At 42.2% G+C, this 20,169-nt stretch overlaps 2 protein-coding genes across 3 annotated transcripts in view; one reads left to right on the top strand and one right to left on the bottom strand.

Moving 5' to 3' along the window:
* Positions 1-3,043: 3,043 nt before the first annotated feature.
* YKT6 (YKT6 v-SNARE homolog) lies at positions 3,044-15,381 on the bottom strand. Of its 2 annotated transcripts, none has more exons than XM_081333697.1 (8): positions 15,265-15,381; positions 12,289-12,422; positions 11,169-11,251; positions 9,899-9,999; positions 8,572-8,676; positions 7,585-7,650; positions 6,184-6,285; positions 3,044-5,689 (listed from the first exon to the last, which is right to left on the bottom strand). In XM_081333697.1, the coding sequence occupies exons 2-8, from the start codon at positions 12,390-12,392 to the stop codon at positions 5,654-5,656; spliced, it is 597 nt and encodes a 198-aa protein (XP_081189823.1). In that variant the 5' UTR covers positions 12,393-12,422; positions 15,265-15,381; the 3' UTR covers positions 3,044-5,653. The 2 variants fall into 2 exon arrangements, with proteins under 2 accessions (XP_081189823.1, XP_081189824.1); XM_081333698.1 differs by lacking the exon at positions 15,265-15,381 and adding an exon at positions 14,218-14,481.
* Positions 15,382-18,484: 3,103 nt separating this feature from the next.
* The window catches only part of GCK (glucokinase), a gene marked incomplete at its 5' end in the record, with an annotated part of 34,090 nt that continues 32,405 nt past the window's right edge, over positions 18,485-20,169 (top strand). The window contains one exon of the mRNA XM_081333374.1: positions 18,485-18,529. Coding sequence (XP_081189500.1) covers positions 18,485-18,529 — 45 coding nt within the window. The remainder of the gene's footprint in view (positions 18,530-20,169) is intronic.

Raw genomic sequence — 20,169 nt, 5'->3', positions numbered from 1 at the left:
TGCCCAGTCCTGAGACTGAGTATTGCACTGCACCACCACAATGGCTGGAGTGGCATTCAGTGGAGCACAGGAGTGCAAGAAGACTTAAATCTTGCTCCTCTTTCTAGATGAGGCTTAAAAGGGGGCCACCTATTGTTGCCCTCCCCAACAGTGGTGTCCTCTGAGCAGGGAAGAGCATGCTGAAGAACAGGAAGCAGGCTGCTTGCTGGGATTTAGGTCAAATATCTTTTTTTTCCTCCATACACAAGACACCCAGGCCAACACCCACAGCTCCAGTGGGGCTGTGGTCCCATCAACCCCCTGCACGCACATGGGGAGGAAGTGCTTCCAAGACAGGATTGTCCAGTAGATACCAGGGAGAAGACAATGTTTAGAGCCAGTTGTTTCCAGCTGTTTTGCCTTTGCACCCCTTGCGTTTAAACGTTATTTTTTTTTGGCATTTTTTTCGAGGGGAGGAGTTGGAAACGGGGAGGTGGGTAATTCGATTAAACATGCAAAAAGGGAGATTTCACAGCGGGGGGCATAATATAATATGCTTGTATGGTTTCTGTGGAAGACTAACTTGAGAAGTGTCTCTACATCCATGTATATGAAAAAAAAAACTTACAAGCCGCATGTTGAAACAGGTGTTTCATTATTAAACATTAATGTACCAGGTCGCCTCCCATTTGATCTTCACCTTGTTTATTATGGAACTCAGTACATTGCTGGGGATATTTTTAGACTGGGGGAGGGGGATCCTTTTGCATGACCCTAAAGAGATTATGTATATGTATATATATGTATATATATGTATATACATACATATACATATATACATACACATACATACACACACACATATTTATATATACATATATATACGTGTGCGTGTGTACACACACGTACACACACACACACATAATCTCTATTGAGAACTAAAAGCAAAGCTGATTTGTTAGTCTTTTCTATGAATGCTGGTGGGTTTGATCTTTTTTCTTCTTTCTGACTTAACTTTCCCTTTCTTTTTCTTACCATTTCACTGTCTTTTCTTTCTGAGCCTTGTAAGTGTAAAAAAAACCAAAAAAACAAAAAAAGAATTCCGACTTTGTTTTTGTCTCGGAGAACTGCAAATAAAATTTAAAAAGAAACACATGCACAAAACCAAACACCAAAAGGGGAGTAGAAGCATTAGGGGGAGAAAAAAAAACCACAAACATCTTGAGTGTGTTTCTGAGCTTTTATATCAAGCTTTCTTTTTTTCCATATCCTGCTTTCTACATGCTACCGAGTCGATTTTAATATAAAAATGCAGCTGTCAGCCTTCCTAGGCAATCCAAGGAGGGAATATTCTTTGTTTGCAATACACACTTGGAAGTCTGCGTTCCATGTTTTCAAACATACTATTGCACCCAGCTCCTGATCAGCTTTTTATGACTGCTGTATTTACATCCTTTTGACTCAATCCAGGCAGAAATGAGAATAAAATAAATATAAGGAACACATCATTCTAAGGTTAGATGAACCGATGGGACGGGGACAAGATCCCTTGCAAACAGTGTACAGGTAGCGCTTGACTTACAACCACAATTGAGTCCCAAACTTTCTGTTGCTAAGTGAGACATTTGTTAACTGAGTTTTATGACCTTTCTTGCCACAGTTAAGCGGCAAGAAGTTAGTCACACGTTGCTAAGTGAATCTGGCTTCCCCATTGACTTTGCTTGTCAGAAGGTTGCAAAAGGGGATCACATGACCCCCGGGGGACACTGCAACCGTCATAAATGTCAGTGGCCAATCGCCTGAATTTTGATCACATGATCATGGGGAGGCTGCAACGTTCACATGAAAAAGGGTCGTATGAGAATGCTATGCCTTTTTAATTGATAACATATACATACATACATACATACACACACACACACTCTTAAATGTTTGTTAAGCATTCAGAATACACTTGCTTGGTCCCAGACACGGGACAAATCTTATTTCCTGTTTCAGCATAGCCCAAGGCCATCTACAGGCAGTAGCCACAGCAGTGGCAGCTCATATCTGTGTAAATTTTTTGGCTTGCTAACAATATATATATATTTCAATTAAAAAGGCATACACACACACACACACACACACACCCTTTTCTTGAAAACCTCTGGAGGTGGTGGTGTAGCATCACAATCTACACTCACTCTTCGTGGACACCATGACCACAGAAGCATCAGTTTCTGCAGCTAAAAAAGTAGCAAGACTGATTAGATCTTTAGGATTTTGGTGGTATCATCCCTCCTTTTTTGTATAATGTCTTAAAACGTAAAGGTAACACTCCATACTTCCAATGATGGATATGCAGCTGTATGGAAAATAACTTTTATCTCAGGACAGAAACCTGAGTTCAATTGCTCCAAGGCTACAAAAATATCTAGCTGGGCATATCTTCCAGTTTTATTAAATTTACAGGCTGCCCATCTCACTGTCCAAAGCAACTGTTGGTCTAGGTCAGGGGTCTTCAAACGTGGCCCTTCCTTTTATGACTTGTGGATTTCAACTCCCAGAATTCCTCAGCTCATTAACTGCCATTAAGAGCATAGCATTTAATGCAACAATTTAAGATATTCATTCTTCATTTATTTGTAGACTTGACAGACTGACCTGATCTGCTTGAGTTTCATTCAGCTTCTTGTTACACAGGCTTTGGATCCCTTTTATATTTATCACAAGTGACCACACCAGCTAGGAAATACCTGATGGACGTGGCATTGGAACAAGCTGATTTAAGGTTGATATACCCTGTTTTTCAAAGCACCCCTCATCTGCTGGAAATATTCTGCTAAAATGGGATTGCTTCATAATTTGGGCTTTGAGGAATTGTGTTATCAGAAGTCTAAATCATTATTTTGGGGTCATAATAGAAATGATTGAAACGTCGTTAAATGCAATATACTTTAATCTGGGCGTGGAGTTAAAAAAAACATGCAAACGCAGCCGATTTCGCTGGAAGAATATATTGTAATATTGGAGGCATATCTAATATGACCCCAACTAAAACCCTGAGATAATAAGACACAACCAATTCTAGATGATCAAGTGACCACTTTATCCACATAGGTATATTCCAATAACCAGCACATACAGACATTTAAGCGATATTTATTAAAATACAATCTTTAGTAAAAGCTTCCACAATAGAAAGAGGTTAGGAATTCGTGAGCCTAAGGGGCAAAAAAAGTTAACACAGGCGAGTTTCTACAGTACTGTACATTTGAAATCACAGAATGAGGAGAGGAGAGGAGAAACCGTTTTCTTTTACAGCAAGTTGTGGCGAAACTCCCTGCAAGTGTTCCTTCCACCCTCCTAATCTTTCGGAGCAAAGTTAACAGCCACAAGGAACTGACCGTTGCAGAACTGAAAAGAGGACAGCCCTTAGGTTGACGCATCGGAAGCAGACACTGGAGGAAGAGAAAGAATTAAGGCTGGTGATTTCTGGCACCACAAGGGTGCTGCATCAAGTCTGCCAATGCAGCCTCTGCACGAGTCACTGGTCTTTCACCCGGGTCTCTTCCCCCCAAAAGGCCTCACAAAGCAAACGTAGCCAAGTTGTCAAGTCCCAGGATGCACCCACTGCTGCTCAAGTCAAACAGAAATATGTTCAAACCCCAGGTTGCTGACTTGTTCCACTTCACCGTACTGGCCCTAGGTTGATGAGTATAAACTGCACGCAAGTTGACAGTGGGCCCAAGTCATTATCAGGAGCTGGTGCAACTGTGCACGATGGACACACTTCAAGAAAGGAATAATGCAAGCCAGAAATGGAGTTTCTCCTCAAAGACACACACACACACACACACACACACACACACCCAGGAACCTTCAACTCTGCCTTAAATTGCTCTTTGTCATTCTGTTATTTTGTTTTCTTGGCACTAACTGGTTCCTTGCTAACGGGCAAGAAGAGCTTCCCGGCTTTTTACGTGCCTCTTATGAAATGGAGGGACAGCTCAGTGAGTGATGTCAGTTTACCAACAGGGTTAAGAAAGCTGCTACCCAAGATGTTACTGGTTACTCATTCTGAGCCTAGAAGATAAGACTTCTGTCCCTATTCTTGGATTAATATTTTGGAGGAGTGACGGTTCCACCATGCACAAACATGCCATTGACAGGCAAAAGCTCCAAGTGGCATGTTTTTTTTTCCTATTGCCTAGCTGAATTGCTTCATGAAGGACTCCTGGTTGGGGATCAGCTGACTTTAAGAGACACGGTGGTTCACCTGTGTGCAGACATATCCAACCCAGTTACATTCAAACAAAACACTTGGGGAGGAAGGCAGATATACAACTGTAGAATGGTCTCCCTACCCACCCTGCCCCTCCGAAGGGACAGCATGGGCCTTGGAGCTGAGATGCCACTGACCGAAAGACAAAAGCATTAATAACATTGCCTACATTTACATAAAACCAGTGGGGACAAATTCTCCAACTTTGGGAGAATGTAGCCTTAGCCAGGACATCACAAGACAACACCAAGCTGCGTGGTTGCAGCAACTAACAGGCTTAGACCCAATACGGGATAGCTCATAGTCTACAAGGCTCTGGTATAATGGCTAGTGTAAAACAGCAGCTTATTCTTCGGGGTGCACATATGTTTAAGAAGGGCTCCTGGTTAATACCGGGGCAGGTACACTGTCAGAACAGCGGCCACAACACAATAGTGGGAGAAGGGATGGCCGGATTGCAATATACCTCCCCATTCATTTCACGTCCTGCTGAACAGTGTAGAAAGAACAAGCTGTCAGCTAGAAGAGTTACCAGCTTTTCATCAATCAACCCAACCTGAACAAACTACAATATTCAAGAGTGCCCAGCCACACAATCCCTTCTTAACGAAATCCTGGGTTTGATCAGTGGCAATGGTACCGGATAAGAGAGGGAGCTAAATGCTGCTGCTGCTTATATCCTTGGCAAAAACAAAGTCTGACTCAGCTTGGGAAGAAATTTCACACCTAGAATCGGAGACAACTTAAAAGCATGTCGATATCCATATTAGTCCTAAAACCCCTTTCCCACCTTTGGAGTGCCTTCTATATTACAAAGTATAATCAGTTCTCGGGCTGCCTTAGAGATCTTTTTTTCCCCTTTCTTTCAGGCAGAACGCAGAGATCCATGTTCTCTGAATAATAATAAAACGGGTTGGGTTTTGCTTCGCTTCCAAAAATCAGCATCCAACATTTTAAGACACAAGGATACTGTGCAAGGCTGAAAAAAGGCATTTTCAGAGGGCCAAATAGCTTTTTTCTTACTCTTATGTATGCACGATGAGTCTGTTATCTGTTTGTAGTTTTGAAAAGGTGAGCAGCAAATCCCCACACAGATATCAGGCGACGACCAAAACAGGAATGTGTGTGAGCACGAGGATCCACTCTCATCTCTCTCTGTGCCATCAACCTAATTTCCCAGATACTCTCTTGCCATGAAAGTTAGTTTTTTTTTTTTCAAATAAGGTTTTAATTTCATGGACCCCCAACATGGTAGCCTATTTTTTGCCTCCAGTGTGGCTGAGATGGCCGAATCTGGAAACAGCTGCTGCTGTAGTTACATGTAGGTGTTGCCTCTCTCTCCAGGAATCTTGAAATCAAATCAAATCCAGATAGTCCAAAGCAGGTGGTGAAGGTACACGGTGGATGGAGTCACATGATGTCACAGCATGAATTCTGTTTGCGGGCCTTCCAGGTCAGGAGAGGTGGGAATAAACACACACTTATTAAGTATTTACATTAGGATTTATTACCAAGAGATGTCTCCTTGGATTTTTGGAGACTGCGGAAGCTGTAGTCCCTTCCATGATGGAGAGCTAACCTGTGAAACCATGTATCAAGAATGTAGTCCTATGCCAGTTTTATAAATATTATTGGTCATGAATATACCTGTATGATAAGGCATAAGATGGTCTATTTCACCCCTCTTTCAAACCAGTGAAAACAAACCTTTTCCGGGGGGGGGGGGGAAACTAAGGAAGTCGACTTGTCTTTTGAAAAGCAGCTTTGGGACAACCGTGAGCTGGATCATTGAGAATCTCCAGAGGCACTCCTGGCATTTTATTTCCAGACCATCGTCTCCATTAACTAAAAATACCCTATACATTTGTTTCCTCATAAACCATTGCAGGAAGATAGGAAACACTGTCTATATTACAGTGCACTGGCCCAAATATACTTACAGTTTTGTAAAAGGCTTTTGACTGATTTCCAAGAACCTCTGACTTGGCCACTAAGTCATCCAGTTTCTCTCCTCGTTCTAACAAGGACTCCATTGTATTGTGCTGAAGGGGGAAAAGACACAGCTGAGAGAGAGAGAACTGTAAGTCCCTAACTTATAAACCCAGCTGTAGAAGAGGCAGCAAACACAGGCGCCTGTGAAGTGGTGTGGCTGTGATGGCTCTGTAGTGCAGAACTTAAAATTTCCAAATTTTCCCCTCACCCACCTTCTGAGCTCTCTAATCAAGCATTTCCACTTTCTGATTTGGGGGAAAAAATTAGGAAGCGTCATCAGTTGGGCCTTTGCCTACATTTGCCTCGGTCTACTGCTGCTACTATCATTAAATCAGTTCTTCCATTTTTAGTCTCTGCCAGAATGCTACCCAAGAGCTAAACCTGAAATTTAACCCAAAACAAAACAAAAATGTTTTGTCTCAAAGGAATTGGGTTTTTTTTGGCCATCCTGTGAACTTGACAATGGGATCCTACAAACGCCATTCTCCTAATCATTTAAAATTAGGAGCAAGAATCTGCTTTCTCTCCACCAGTGCTAAAAATACAACAGTGTAGTTTTTTTCAGGTGTAGGACCTGTTCTGTAATATTCCACACACAGCACAGCATACCTCGTGATCTTAATGGTGGCCTACAGATTTTGTTCCACTCACAGCCTATTCGCCTGGATGTGGACTGTCGCTCTCACGTTTTTAGTTTTTTTTATTTTTATGCCACCTTTAGCATTTGACAGAAATATTTAATTTCTAAGCAGTATCAATATTCTATTTGTAACCAGCGGTTCACTTTAAATTTCTAATGATTAGGATTTATTTTGAAGTAACTTTGGTGTAGCAGAAAATATTTATATTTGAATGTGTCTAATACAAGACACATGAATCAACTACTAACCATCCAATCAATATTAGTATTTAGATGAAAATTGCTCTGATGACACCCATATTAACCAACAAAAAGGAGGTCACAGCTAAGATTAAAAATTAGTCATGACCTACTTTTATCTGATTGCATCATGTTTTCATCTTGCCTTGAAGAATTACATGTGATCATTGAAAGCCTGAATTAAGAGCTAACCAGAGACAGGAACACCTAGAACTACATTCACATATACAAAAAAGAGAAGTTTTGATTTTATAGCATTCACTGCCTCAAAAGGAAGAGATCCTAACAATAATTTTAAAATAGGATCTGTACTTACTGAGTCTGCACTCTGAATGCCATACCAAATAAATCTCCTCACTAAAGGTTTCCCCTAGTTTGGTTTTTTTTTAGCCACACAATTATGTCCTGCTTCCAAATTTAACCGGCATCTAGCAATCTCCATATTAATAGCAAGATGCTGACCACTTACCAGGATCACTTTGGTCTCATCCAATTCGGCTTGCACTTTTGTCATTGCGTCAGCATCACGAGGATTCTTAAAGAGCAACACGGAATTTTATTGGATGATGTTCTTGGCAAGATACCAAAAATCGTCATTAAGGTGTTTATACAACATTAGAATGGAATATTTAGGAAAAGCAATTTCTTCAAGTATACCAAGCCATGCAAACTCAGGTCCTATCGTGCCCTAAATGCTAGTAGATTTTATTATAATTAAGTTTTTCTCTCTGCTCTGTTCCCAGCAACCAACCACCTCTATGTAACATAATAATAAAACAGATGCAGTCAACAATGTCAGAACAGAAATATTAGGAAAGCAGGCTGTTAAGACAATGCCAGACAAGAAACCAATCTGGTGTTTTTTTTTGGGGGGGGGGGGGAAAGTGGGGCCAAATAATACCACTGCAGACTGTATTTGTTAAAAGTTAAATCACGCATTTCAGGCATTGTGGACTTGGTACAGGTAGTCGGGTTACGATCACAATTGAGCCCAAGATTCATGTTGCTAAGTGAAACATTTGTTAAGTGAGTTTGCCCCATTTTACAACTGTTCTTGCCACAGTTCTTAAGTGAATCGTTTGTTGCATTACTAACACGGTTGTTAAGTGAATCTGGCTTCCCCATTGACTTTGCTTGTCGGAAGGCCGCCAAAGGGGACACTGTAACCGTCGTAAATACGAACCAGTTGGCAAGCATCTGAATTTTGATCACGTGACCACGGGGACGCTGCCACGGTTGTAAATGTGAAAAACGGTCATGTCATTTTTTTTTAGTGCTACTGTAACTTTGAATGGTGACTAAATGAATTGTTGTAAGTCGAGGACTACCCGTATAAACAAAATCAACTTCTATTCATATGAATGTGGAAAAGACATTGGCTTGAGAGATCAGGTTATTTCGCTGATTCCCCGAAAACCTTTACAGATGTTTCGTTTTCTGACGATTTGTACCATACCTGATATCTACAAAGGTATCCATCCAATGCTGTGTAGGTTATTGTTGTTGGAGATCCGGAAGGCCAGTCTATCCTATTAACTTGCCTAGAGAATTCATCAAGCACCTATAGACAAAAAGACCAAGAGAAACCCAAGAATCATTTTATGCAGATTTTCAAAGTGGCCTGACATTCCGTGGAAGGAATTCTATACAGCACTCCTCAAAAATGGTATCACAGTGCATTTTTCTTGAAGTCCAGGCAGCATATTGGAACAATCAGTCTAGATGGTGGGGGGGGGGGGAAATCCTTGCAGGTAATTAAAGTGAACATCTGAGACAAATGTTTTATAAATTCCAGAATCATATAATGGGAAGGGGCTATGTGAAAAGCAGAAACAGTGACTATTTTTAACCAGTATTCACTTTTCACATAATAGTGATGACTCAGACAACCTGATGTAATGAGGTAATGTTGCCCATCATGCCAAGGTGATAAGCTACACATAAGATTTTCTTTAAACCCAATTCTGACCGCAGGTAACAGAATTAAACGTCTGAATGCATTTTAACTAGAGTTAGTGGAGTTCAAGTTATTAAAAGCACTACAAGACACTTAAATGTTTCTTTTCCATATCTGGGTTTGGTGCTGTTTGGGCAAACTTTCTGATCTCAAGTGACTTTAAAACTTTTGTTAGGCAAAAAGATAAGATAATCTTGTCATTTTTTTTTTACTGTGGGCACAATGGCGCACATCAAAAATGAAATCTGGGCTCAAAGCCTCATAATTCCCCAAACAGCATATCTATTGGTAAAAATTTTGGAAGCTGGAATCAACACATCATAACGTTGCCCAGGTTGGGGAAATGCTACTCTACAAAAGGTCCTGCTTGCCACAATACTTCAGTACTTTGTAACTGAAAGTTATCTTCAGCATACAAGACTGTAATGAATTTAAAAAATCATTTTAATGTATTTTTTCCTCCACCAACATCTCCTGCATCATCTCACACACTCTTGAGTGTGTATATGTGGCAGTCCCAATGGGAGCACTGCTTTGTAAACAACGTTGTTGCTGCTGTTTTACATCTGGCGTATATTACTCCCTGGTTTATCAAATTCACCCTCCAAATATACATCTCTCTGGCCATCTTTATTAATTCTAAATGACATTTTACCCTAGGCTAATCTTGGATTATAAATTATTAGTGCAAATTGGTTTAATGTGATGCCCAAACGGAGTCAGAGCTCTATTTACAAGCAATTTTAACCATGAAAGCACCAACTCTGTGTTATCTTGCAGTCCATCTGTAGCTATTCAAGTCCTCCCTGCCCAAGCTGTCACTTACCTTATCCAACAAAGTGAAACAAACCCGGGATGGATATTCATGATCTGCAATTACCACTCCAGCCAAACCATCATTCCGTACATAAACATGGCAGAGGTATTCTGAAATAAATAACATGAACAATGAACATTTTCTCATATAAAATTCCACAGAATTTGTGAAAAAGAACCACAGACTTTTACAGATGTTCCCAACTCACCAGTCCCTTTGTTTATTTTAGATACAAGTTGGCTAAGCTCTTTAACTCAATCTGAATATAAGATTAATTATGGTGGGGGGGACAGAATCCAGCTCCAAACAGGAATAGGAATCTTGTTTGGGTCACATTCCAATTCGTTAATTTGAAATTATATGCTCGTATGTATACATGGCCAAAATTCAACACCATTCAAAGTTCCATTAAACATGTGTACACATACACATGGGATATGAGTATATGCAGCAAACTTTAAAGAAAGAGGTGAATTTATAATTATACTTTTAACTGCTGTAAAGAAGATTGGAAGGCACTTTATATCTTTTTTTCTTTATTTCCTGCCCTTTTAGTTCTCTCTTGATTTCTTTTTTCTTCCTTATTCTGTATTAGTTCGTATTAGTTTTTTACCATATTTTTTTCAAAGAAGTTTTTTTTAAAAAAAGTAACTATTTTTAAAAACTTTTATGTAAGATTTAACAGGACTGAACACCATACACAATTCATCTTATTACAATTTGCCTTACAAAAAAATCAGTGCATGTAATATGTTTGGATGAAGTAATTCTAACTTCAACTATTAGCAGTTTATGATGGATTCTTTGACCAAGAAGAGCAGTATTACAAGGAATCTTTTTACTGTCTCAACACCCAATACAAAGGATCCTGTGATGCTGTCATCCAACTTTAATAGCAATAGCTACCTTAACAAATACTAATATATTCACCAAGTTCCTAAGAAATACAATTGTTTCAGTTTGACCTAGAGAAACCATCCAGAACATTCCCTTAGATCAGGCATGTCAAACTCGTGGCCCGTGGGCCGCATGCGGCCTACGCAGGCCATGCCCACCCTGGCGCCAAGACGAAAAACTCCCGATACGTCACCATACAGCCTGCATTGCAGACTTGACACCCCTGCCTTAGATAATTTCCAACATGTTTTTTTTTCCTTAGAGAGCAATTGTTATCTACATCTTCTTTATTGGCATCATTCTCAATGTCAAGCTCTACACTTAACATTTGCAGATATACACCCTTATTTGTTTACTGTAGTTCCGTCTAAGGCAAACCTACCTTGTTCCTTTACAGAAGCTCTGCTTCCAAGCTCTGAACGCTCTACTATCAGTTGACTTGTGAAGGTCATAAATTCTTGAACGCTGAAAGTTAAATAAATAATAAAAACCCTCACAATTAGTTACCAAACCATCCATATTCAAATGCACTGTAAAAAAAAATTTTATTAGCAGTATCAACTGCTAACAAAAGATAATAATTACAGCATAAAAACTGTAAAAGCAGATGATGTAGGTGACCAGGCTAAGCCTGAGGGAGGCATCAAGCACGTCATCACTCTGGAGTCCCTTCATACCCTAAAAAGATCTAAATGCAGCCCACCTTGGATTCCATTGACTCTTACCTCCCGCCAATTTGCTTTGATCATTGGTAGTTCAGATTCTTAATATGGAGAGCGTGCAATAAATCTGTATTCAGTAGAACCACTCTGGCTCCTGATTTCTTATGCTTGACACATGGTTTAATTTTTTTTAAAAAAGATACTAATTTTCAAAAGCAGCATACAAATAATTAAAAAAGAAGCATATGAATCCGTAACAGTAAAATAAACCCAAGGATTAATGTGGAAACAATTCATCAATTCAAGTAGGAATTGAATGTATGATTTTTGTGAATAAATTTGGTCTATGCTGCTATGCAATAAGAGTTCAAGTAACTTCAAGAAGATACTTTGAAATGAGTAAATGAATTCTGAGAAAGTGATATTGTGTTCTTTGTAAAACTCCAGCAGTTCTACTTTGCAACATCATTTTGTAGGAAGACAAACCCAACATTCAAAGGTCAAATGCAAAACTATATTTAGCCACATATATTTAGAATCAACAGATACAGCATAAACAAATTAAAAACTGCTAGCATTCTGCTTGCAGGTACAGGAATTTATGAATCGACCTGTTCAGATTACCCCAAATAGCAAACAGGGTTAAACCTTAATAGAATTCATATTGAGGTGATGCGCTTTAGAAACAAAAGCATGAATGTGAGGTCTATCATTTTATCAGTTATTTTTCACTGCCTTGGTTTATAAATTACATCAGAAAACAAAGTATTACATCTTGAATTCAACGCAACCAATTCAAGGAGAAAGCTAACTTATCCTAAAAATGCAGTGAAGACCTACCTGGATCTCTGGAAGAAGCTAAATGATGAGATATCATAAGCAGCTTTTAGTAAGCGCACTTTGGGATCACCTTTGTAAAGAACACTTAGACTGTAAAGCTTCATCTTTTTATCTGTTCAACTTTTCTCGGTAACCTGAGCAAAGAAAAAAAAACCACCCACCTTACTTAGTTATAAAGTAAAATACTTCAAGGATAAATGCAAACGTGAATTCCTAACATGATACCGTATTTTCCGGCGTATAAGACGACTGGGCGTATAAGACGACCCCCTACATTTCCTGTTAAATTATAGGGTTTGGGCTATACTCGCCGTATAAGACTACCCCTCTTCCAACGCACACTAAATAAAAATTAAAAAATATCAGATTTGATTTTAATATGGTAATTTTAATTCAAATGCTTATGACATGCAGGTGCTTAGTAGGAAAACTGCCACTTATAAACATAAGGCTGTTTGTCATCAAACATGTAAACATAAAACAGTGCAAGTGGATTATAATAATAATAATAATAATAATAATAATAATAATAATAATAATAATAATAATAATAATAATAATATTGGAGGGGACCTTGGAGGTCATCTAGTCCAACCCCCTGCTAAGGCAGGAAACCCTATAAACCCTGTAAAAAATCACAGACTGCAGCTTCTTCTCCAATTGGTCCCGCTTTCCCTGCGCAGACTAAATGGGAGATCCGCTCCAGGTTTTCCAGCCAGCCCTGTCCCTAAATTTTCAGCACCCGGCGTATAAGACGACCCCTGACTTTTGAGAAGATTTTCATGGGTTAAAAAGTAGTCTTATACGCCAGAAAATACAGTATTTATAATCACTTTACATAGATACTTTGTACAACAGAAAGCAAAGGCTAGCAAAACAAACTCTTGTATTAAATACAAGGTGCTTATTTACCTGAAGGTTTATCTAGAGCTTGGGATGCATGATTGTCCTCTGAATTAAGAATGAAATTACTCTGCAACTAATCCTGATATTAAAGCAGCTGATTCATTCTTCCCAAAATAATAGGAAGCGGAGGTGAGTCAGAAATGGCACAACAAGCCTGAAGGACAAGTTGCCTGATCTAGTTAAGCAGTAGTAAGTAAACTACTCCCAACCCAGGATGGTTTGGCATTTATTCACTATTCCAAATCCATTTTGCCATCTTTGGACCATATGGGTAATCTTTGACTGGATTCCTTTATATTTTATTTCCATTCCCCCACTGGATAATACAAACCCTAACTGTAGATGATGGAAGGTACTTTTCCAAACCGATAGGCTTCCCTTCCAAATCTTCTAACTTGAGGCACTCTTGTCCATGGTTTAAACATGACATTTCCTGATTGATTCCTGACTCCTCTGTTGAGTACAGGTAGTCCTCGACTTACGGCCACAATTGAGCCCAAAATTTCTGTGGTTAAGTGAAACATTTGTTATTTTGCCCTATTTTACAATCTTTCTTGCCGCAGCTGTTAAGGGAAATCACTGAAGTTGTTAAGTTAGTAAAACGGTTGTTAAGTGAATCTGGCTTCCCCATTGACTTTGCTTGTCAGAAGGTCGCAAAAGCTGATCACATGACCCTGGGACACTGCAACCGTCATAAATATGAGTCAGCTGCCAAGTATCCAAATTTTGATCATGTGATTTATGGGGTTGGTGCAGCGGTCATGAGCATGAAAAATGGTCATTAAGTTACTTTTTCCGGTGCCGTTGTAACTTTGAACGGTCCCTAAGCGAACGCACATCAAGGACTACCTGTATGTGTATAAAAGGACCATCTTTTCTTGGGGGGAAAAATAACACCGCCCCCCCCCCAAAGGAGGCAATCTGAAAGAGGCTCATCAGGATAAGACCCTTTAACAGTTTTTATAACTTGGCTTGACAAAGGAAAATCCAAAGAGAGCAAAACCCCAGAAAAACTTCACCTACTGCAATGCAAAGACACTGTTGTGATTCAGGGTCAGCCTGTGGGTTCGGCAGTTGGGTCCGACGACTCAGAGGAGGGGGGTGTTGGAGAGCTTGCTGAGGATAGCCTTGAGGCTCCGCAGAGCCCTCAGCCAGGCCCCTCCCACCTGGTCACGGCGGAGACCCAGCTGTGTGAGCCTGACAGCGTGGATGAAGATGACCCACAGCTGGCCCTGTTCAAGGACGCCCGACGCAGGAGGCAGTCAATCAGGAGTAAACAGAGGAAGGCAATGGGGCACCTCGGAAGGAGGCAGAGAGAAGCCACGCCCTGAACTGTATAAAAGGAGAATGTGTGGGAGGGCTGGTTTGCTGAAGGCAACTGTTTTAATAGCTCCTGTTTCATGGTTGGTGTCTTGTTTTGCTCTGTTTTACGTTAATAAATTTGGCAGGCTTTATTCCAGCCTCTCTTGCCGTTTGTAAAGGGGTTGTCCCTGCCTTTTCTGCAGGGCCGGTAGCAGGCTGGTACAGAACAGACATCCATCAAACGGTTCACGTGATATTTTCCTACAAGACCGTTCCATTTCCATTATTTTGCCCACGAAGGCTCTGGGCTACCATTTGCGCAACACAAGCTAAGGGACCCTTCTCCCCGCCCGCCCCCCGAGCCGCAAGAAAAGGAAAATAAAGAAAGAAACCAATCCACGGGGCATCTTTGCGAAATAAAGAGCCGCCTTTCGCCATAAAAGACGGCGACGAAGGGCCACGAAGTCGTTGAAACGTTTTGGGTTTGTTTTTTGTTTGCCCTGCGCGCATTTCAAGGCCCTCCCCAGGCCCAGGAGCCAAACCGAGAGGCCGCCACGTCCGCACCCCCCCCGCCGCCCACTCCGGTCTCCAGCAGGGCCTCCAGCACCCCGGGCCGCCCTTAGAAAAGCCTCCAACCCCCTCAGGCAGCTGGCCGAGGATAATGGGCGTGGGTGTCCGAGCAGCCCAGCAGGTCGTGACAATACCGGGGTGGGGTCCTACCGCGCCCCCCCCGCCCAGCGGGCCGCTTCGCTTCCCGCAAGGACTCACCTCACAACCCGAGGGGAGCCTGGCGCGGCCCCGCGTCGCCTCGGAGACGGCTGGAGTGGCCCGAAAGAGTGATTCAAGCGGAAGCCGGCACGCCCTTTGACCCGGAGACAAAAGCCGCCGGAAGGGCTGCCAACTCGACGGCCGGCTGAGCCGTAGAGCTAGGAAAAGGGGTAGGCAACCTCGGCTCTTTTATGACTCGTGGACTTCAACTCCCAGAATTCCTGAGCCAGCTATGCTGGCTCAGGAATTCTGGGAGTTGAAGTCCACGAGTCATAAAAGAGCCGAGGTTGCCTACCCCTGAGCTAGGGAGAAAAAAAAAGTAGAGCTAGGAAAAGGGAAAGAGTCGGCCCCGCGCCGCCTGCTGCCGCGCACGCGTCTGGGCCTTGTTCGGAGCTGCTGGAGAGGCAGCGTGGGGAGGTGCGAGGGGTGGGTGGGGGACTCTCCCGCTGTCGGACTGCCCCTCCCGTAATCTCGAAGCAGCATGGGAGTTGTAGTCCACCACAGCGGTGGAGTGCCACATCAATAGGATTTGTAAATGCCTCCCAATGAGTAGGAGGCTGCCCCAAAGAAGAGGGTGTCGGCTTATTTTCCAAAGCACCAGAGGGCAGGACAAGAAACAAGGGATGGAGACTGACCAAAGAGAGAAGCAACCTGGAATCAAGGAGAAACTTCCTGACAGCGCGGACAATTAATCAGTGGAAAAGCTTGCCTTCAGAAATCATGGGTGCTCCATCACTGGAGATTTTTAAGAAGAGACTGGAACAGCCACTTGTCTGAAATGGTATAGGTCTCCTGCTTGAGCAGGGGGCTGGACTAGAAGACCTCCAAGGTCCCTTCCAGCTCTATTCGGATTGATTGATTTTAGATAAATGGTTGCCCAATCTCTTCTTAAAACCTCCAGTGTTGGAGCACCCACAACCTCAAGGCCAGATTCCTTTTTGCAACAACCCACAATAAAATTGCACTCTTAACTAGAATAAATGAAAGGATATTCCATGATTTTTTATTTTTAAAGGCAAATTTTCTGCTGGCTGTGCTTGGGTATATCAGCTTTAAGGGGACTGGCACAGCCAGGGGAACATGCTTCTATCATCTGCCAGAAGAACATGAGTGTGCAAATACCACTTAAATCTGATCTTTCCATTTCTACGTAGCATCCTTGAAAAAGTGTGGACTTCAATTCGCAGAATTCCCCAGAAAAACACTCTAGTGAGTTCTGGTATTTGAAGTGCACACATCTTAAAAGTAGCCAAGGATGAGAAAATCTGATATCCAACATGCCCCTTTCCTTCAGATGAGAAAGAAAACAACCAAGTTTACCCAAGTTTGTCAATTTCACTGGTGGCTAAAATGGAGGAATCATAATGAAAGCAGACATCCGGTTTGGAGATGCCCTGGATTATGGAAAAGGAGGAAGAATTGGCTAAGGAGACTCTGGATATGACCAGCAACCTTTTGTACAAATTGAAAAGATGTTTTTACCTCTGTAAGCACAAGAGTGAGAGTATTACATATCAGTTCAACCACCACATGGAAAACAAGGAAGTTACCGTGCAAAGTTGACAAAATACGTAAAAGCACAATAAATAGGAAACACTACCATTTTACATATTGTTATAGGTAAAAAGTCACTCAAATCTTCAACTGCACGTTTCTTGGAGATCCTTGGACATTTGGGACTAGTGGATGTTTTTATACTACTGAATCTTTTGTACTTGTAATACAATAGCTAACAAGCCAGGAGGTCCAAACTTAACGATCAAGAGTTATCAAGATTAGCTACCGCCCAAATGGAGGAATTTAACATGGGCCCCCTCAATTCCATAACTCAGAATAAGGCCAGTTGTTTTTTTTTAATGCCTCCTAATTGTACTAATCTGTTACGGGTAGTAGTATTGCCTGCTCAGGTTATAATTCCCATGGTACATACTGAGAGTAGAAATGAGGGCAAGTACAGATAATTCTCGACTTACGACCACAATTGAGCCCAAAATTTGGTTGGTGAGACATAAGTGTATTTTGCCTCATTTTATGACCTTTCTTGCCCCAGATGTTAAGTGAATCCCTGCAGTTGTTAAGTTAGTAACCTGGTTGTTAAGTGAATCTGGCTTTCCTATTGGCTTTGCTTGTCAGAAGGTCACAAAAGGGGAGTCAGTTGCCAAGCATCCGAATTTTGATCATGTGACCATGAGGATGTGCAGCGGTCTAAGTGTGAAAAATGCTCATAAGTCACTTTTCCAATGCCATTGTAACTTCAGACAGTCACTAAATGAACTGTTGTAAGTTGAGGACTTTCAAGAGAATTTGAAGAGAAAGAAGGAAATTCTAGGAAATGCTCATTTGAGGTTGCTAATTCCAGGTTGGCTATGGAAACGCCTTTCTCCTTTTTTTCATAAATATATGCCCACTGACCTTCTGCCTCTCAGAGAAGGATGCTGATGACCTTACATCACTACAGGTTGCTAAGCTTGGCAATTAATTGGCAGAGGCAGATGCTGCAGCAGGTTAAAAAAAATATATTGTTGCTAGGCCCATTTGAATTAAGCCCTATTTCCATGGTAGCTCTTCCACACGACAGCTTTAATGGTTGAAAAGCAGTGGGACTGCAAAATGGTTTCGCCCGTCACTATGGCAACGCAGGCCTCATCTTGATATCCCCCACCCATCCCCGGAAACAGGCCTTGCGGGCCGCGGAAATGGGACAGCATCTCCAAGCACTAAAGTAAATAAACGTAATGAGTCCAGAAGAGCAACTGAATCAAGAGGAGGTCCTAGGCTGGGTTACTCAGGAGGCAAGGAGTATTTTTCTCACTGCAAAAAAAGCTCACGGCTTTGCCTTCACCAAAAGGTTGATGGACAAAAGGGATCTTCATACAGGGGAGGCACCTGCTCGACACTACAGAAAGTGACTCGCTAGAACAAAAAGAAGTCAGAGAAACCCCCAGGCAAGGAGAAACTCAGAGACCAGAAAGCTCGTCGCTTCAAACGTCGGCTTCCAAAGGAGAAGAAGTAACATTTTGCCTGACATAAAGCCACCAGAAAAAGCAGAAGAACTTCCAAGAGGCAGAACAAGGAGAACTATCTTCTCTGCTAAGGTCTTTCAAAGGTGTGGCGGGGAAAGAGACAGACGGAGAAGAAAAGCGTTTGGCCTTGTTCATCTTTGGACCTTGGGGAGATTGACTGGACAACCGCCTCCTCGTTGGTGCAGAGAGCTGCCCCCATGCTGGATCACAGAAACAGGATGGATAGCCCCAAGAAGGAAAGGGTAACGTCTTGCCTTTGATTTCTCCTTCTAGGGACTCCAGGATGGAGCTGAGTTTTGCAATTTTAAGGCCACTCACCAAAGATTAACGTATGGGGGGGGAGAACAGAACAGAACAGAACAGAACAGAACAGAACAGAACAGAACAGAATAGAATAGAATAGAATAGAATAGAATAGAATAGAATAGAATAGAATAGAATTGGAAGGGACCCTGTGTTCTGTACCAGCCTGCTACCGGCCCTGCAGAAAAGGCAGGGACAACCCCTTTACAAACAGCAAGAGGCTGGAATTAAGCCTGCCAAATTTATTAACATAAAACAGAGCAAACAAGACACCAACCATGAAACAGGAGCTATGAAACAGGAACTAATCAAGCGGTTGCCTTCAGCAAACCAGCCCTCCCACACATTCCCCTTTTATACAGTTCAGGGCGTGGCTTCTCTCTGCCTCCTTCCGAGGTGCCCCATTGCCTTCCTCTGTTTACTCCTGATTGACTGCCTCCTGCGTCGGGTGTCCTTGAACAGGGCCAGCTGTGGGTCATCTTCATCCACGCTGTCAGGCTCACACAGCTGGGTCTCCGTCGTGACCAGGTGGGAGGGGCCTGGCTGAGGGCTCTCATCAGCAAGATCTTCAACCCCCTCAGCAAGCTCTTCAACACCCCCCTCCTCCTCTGAGTCGTCCGACCCAACTGCCGAACCCACAGGCTGACCCTGAATCACAACACCCTGGAGGTCTTCTAGTCCAGCCCCCTGCTCATGCAGGAGAACCTATACCAGGGGTAGGCAACCTTTTATGACTCGTGGACTTCAACTCCCAGAATTCCTGAGCCAGTCCACGAGTCATAAAAGAGTCAAGATTGCCTACCCCTGAATACCATCTCAGACAGGTGAACATCTAGTTTCTTCTTAAAAGTCTCAATGGTGGAGCGTCCACGATTTCTGGGAGTAAGTTGTTCCACTGGTTGATCGTCCTCACTGTCAGGAGGTTTCTCCTTAGTTCCAGGATGCTTCTCTTTTTGATCAGTTTCCAACCATTGTTTCTCATCCTTCCCTCTGCTGCTCTGGTGAACAACCTGACCCCATCTCTGTGACAGTCCCTCAGATACTGGAATACTGCTATCATGTCTTGGGTAGCTACAGGGCAAAGCTGCGACCAAAGGCATATAGGTTTATGTACCCCAGTGTAGCGGTCTAGGGCTTGACCCCACCAAGAGGCAAGAGAAAGTTTTGACTCGTTACAGGTAATCCTCGACTTACGGTTGAGACCAGAATTTCCATCATTAAGTAGGATGATTGTTAAGTGAACTGCACCTGATTTTATGACCTTTTTGTCACAACTGGTAAGTGAATCCCTGTGGTCATTAAATGAATCGTGCTGGTTGAGTGAATCCGGATTCTTCCGTGGACGTTGCCTGTCAGAAGCAGGCTGGGAAGGCCACAAATGGCGATCACACGACCGTGGGATGCTGCAACTGTTGGAAATACATGACAGTTATCAAGCACCCAAATTTTAATCATGTGACTGTAGGGGATGCTGCGACAGTCATAAGTGTGAGGATAGGTCATAGGTCACTTTTTTCAATGCTGTTGTAACTTCTAGCTGTTGTTAATTGAATGGTTGTAAGTTGAGGACTATTCCTCC

This window comes from Vipera berus (genome assembly GCF_964194415.1).
Source record: "Vipera berus genome assembly, chromosome: 8".
NCBI lineage: Eukaryota > Metazoa > Chordata > Lepidosauria > Squamata > Viperidae > Vipera > Vipera berus.
This window is presented reverse-complemented; position numbering and strand designations above follow the sequence as displayed.

Coding starts and splice junctions, on each gene's coding strand:
- YKT6 (XM_081333697.1), bottom strand. CDS start 12,392: ATGAAGCTTTACAGTCTAAGTGTTCTTTACAAAGGTGATCCCAAAGTG. Junction 11,252..12,288: donor AGCTTCTTCCAGAGATCCAG/GTAGGTCTTCAC, acceptor TTTAACTTTCAG/CGTTCAAGAATTTATGACCT. Junction 5,690..6,183: donor CAAAAGCCTTTTACAAAACT/GTAAGTATATTT, acceptor CTGACCTGGAAG/GCCCGCAAACAGAATTCATG.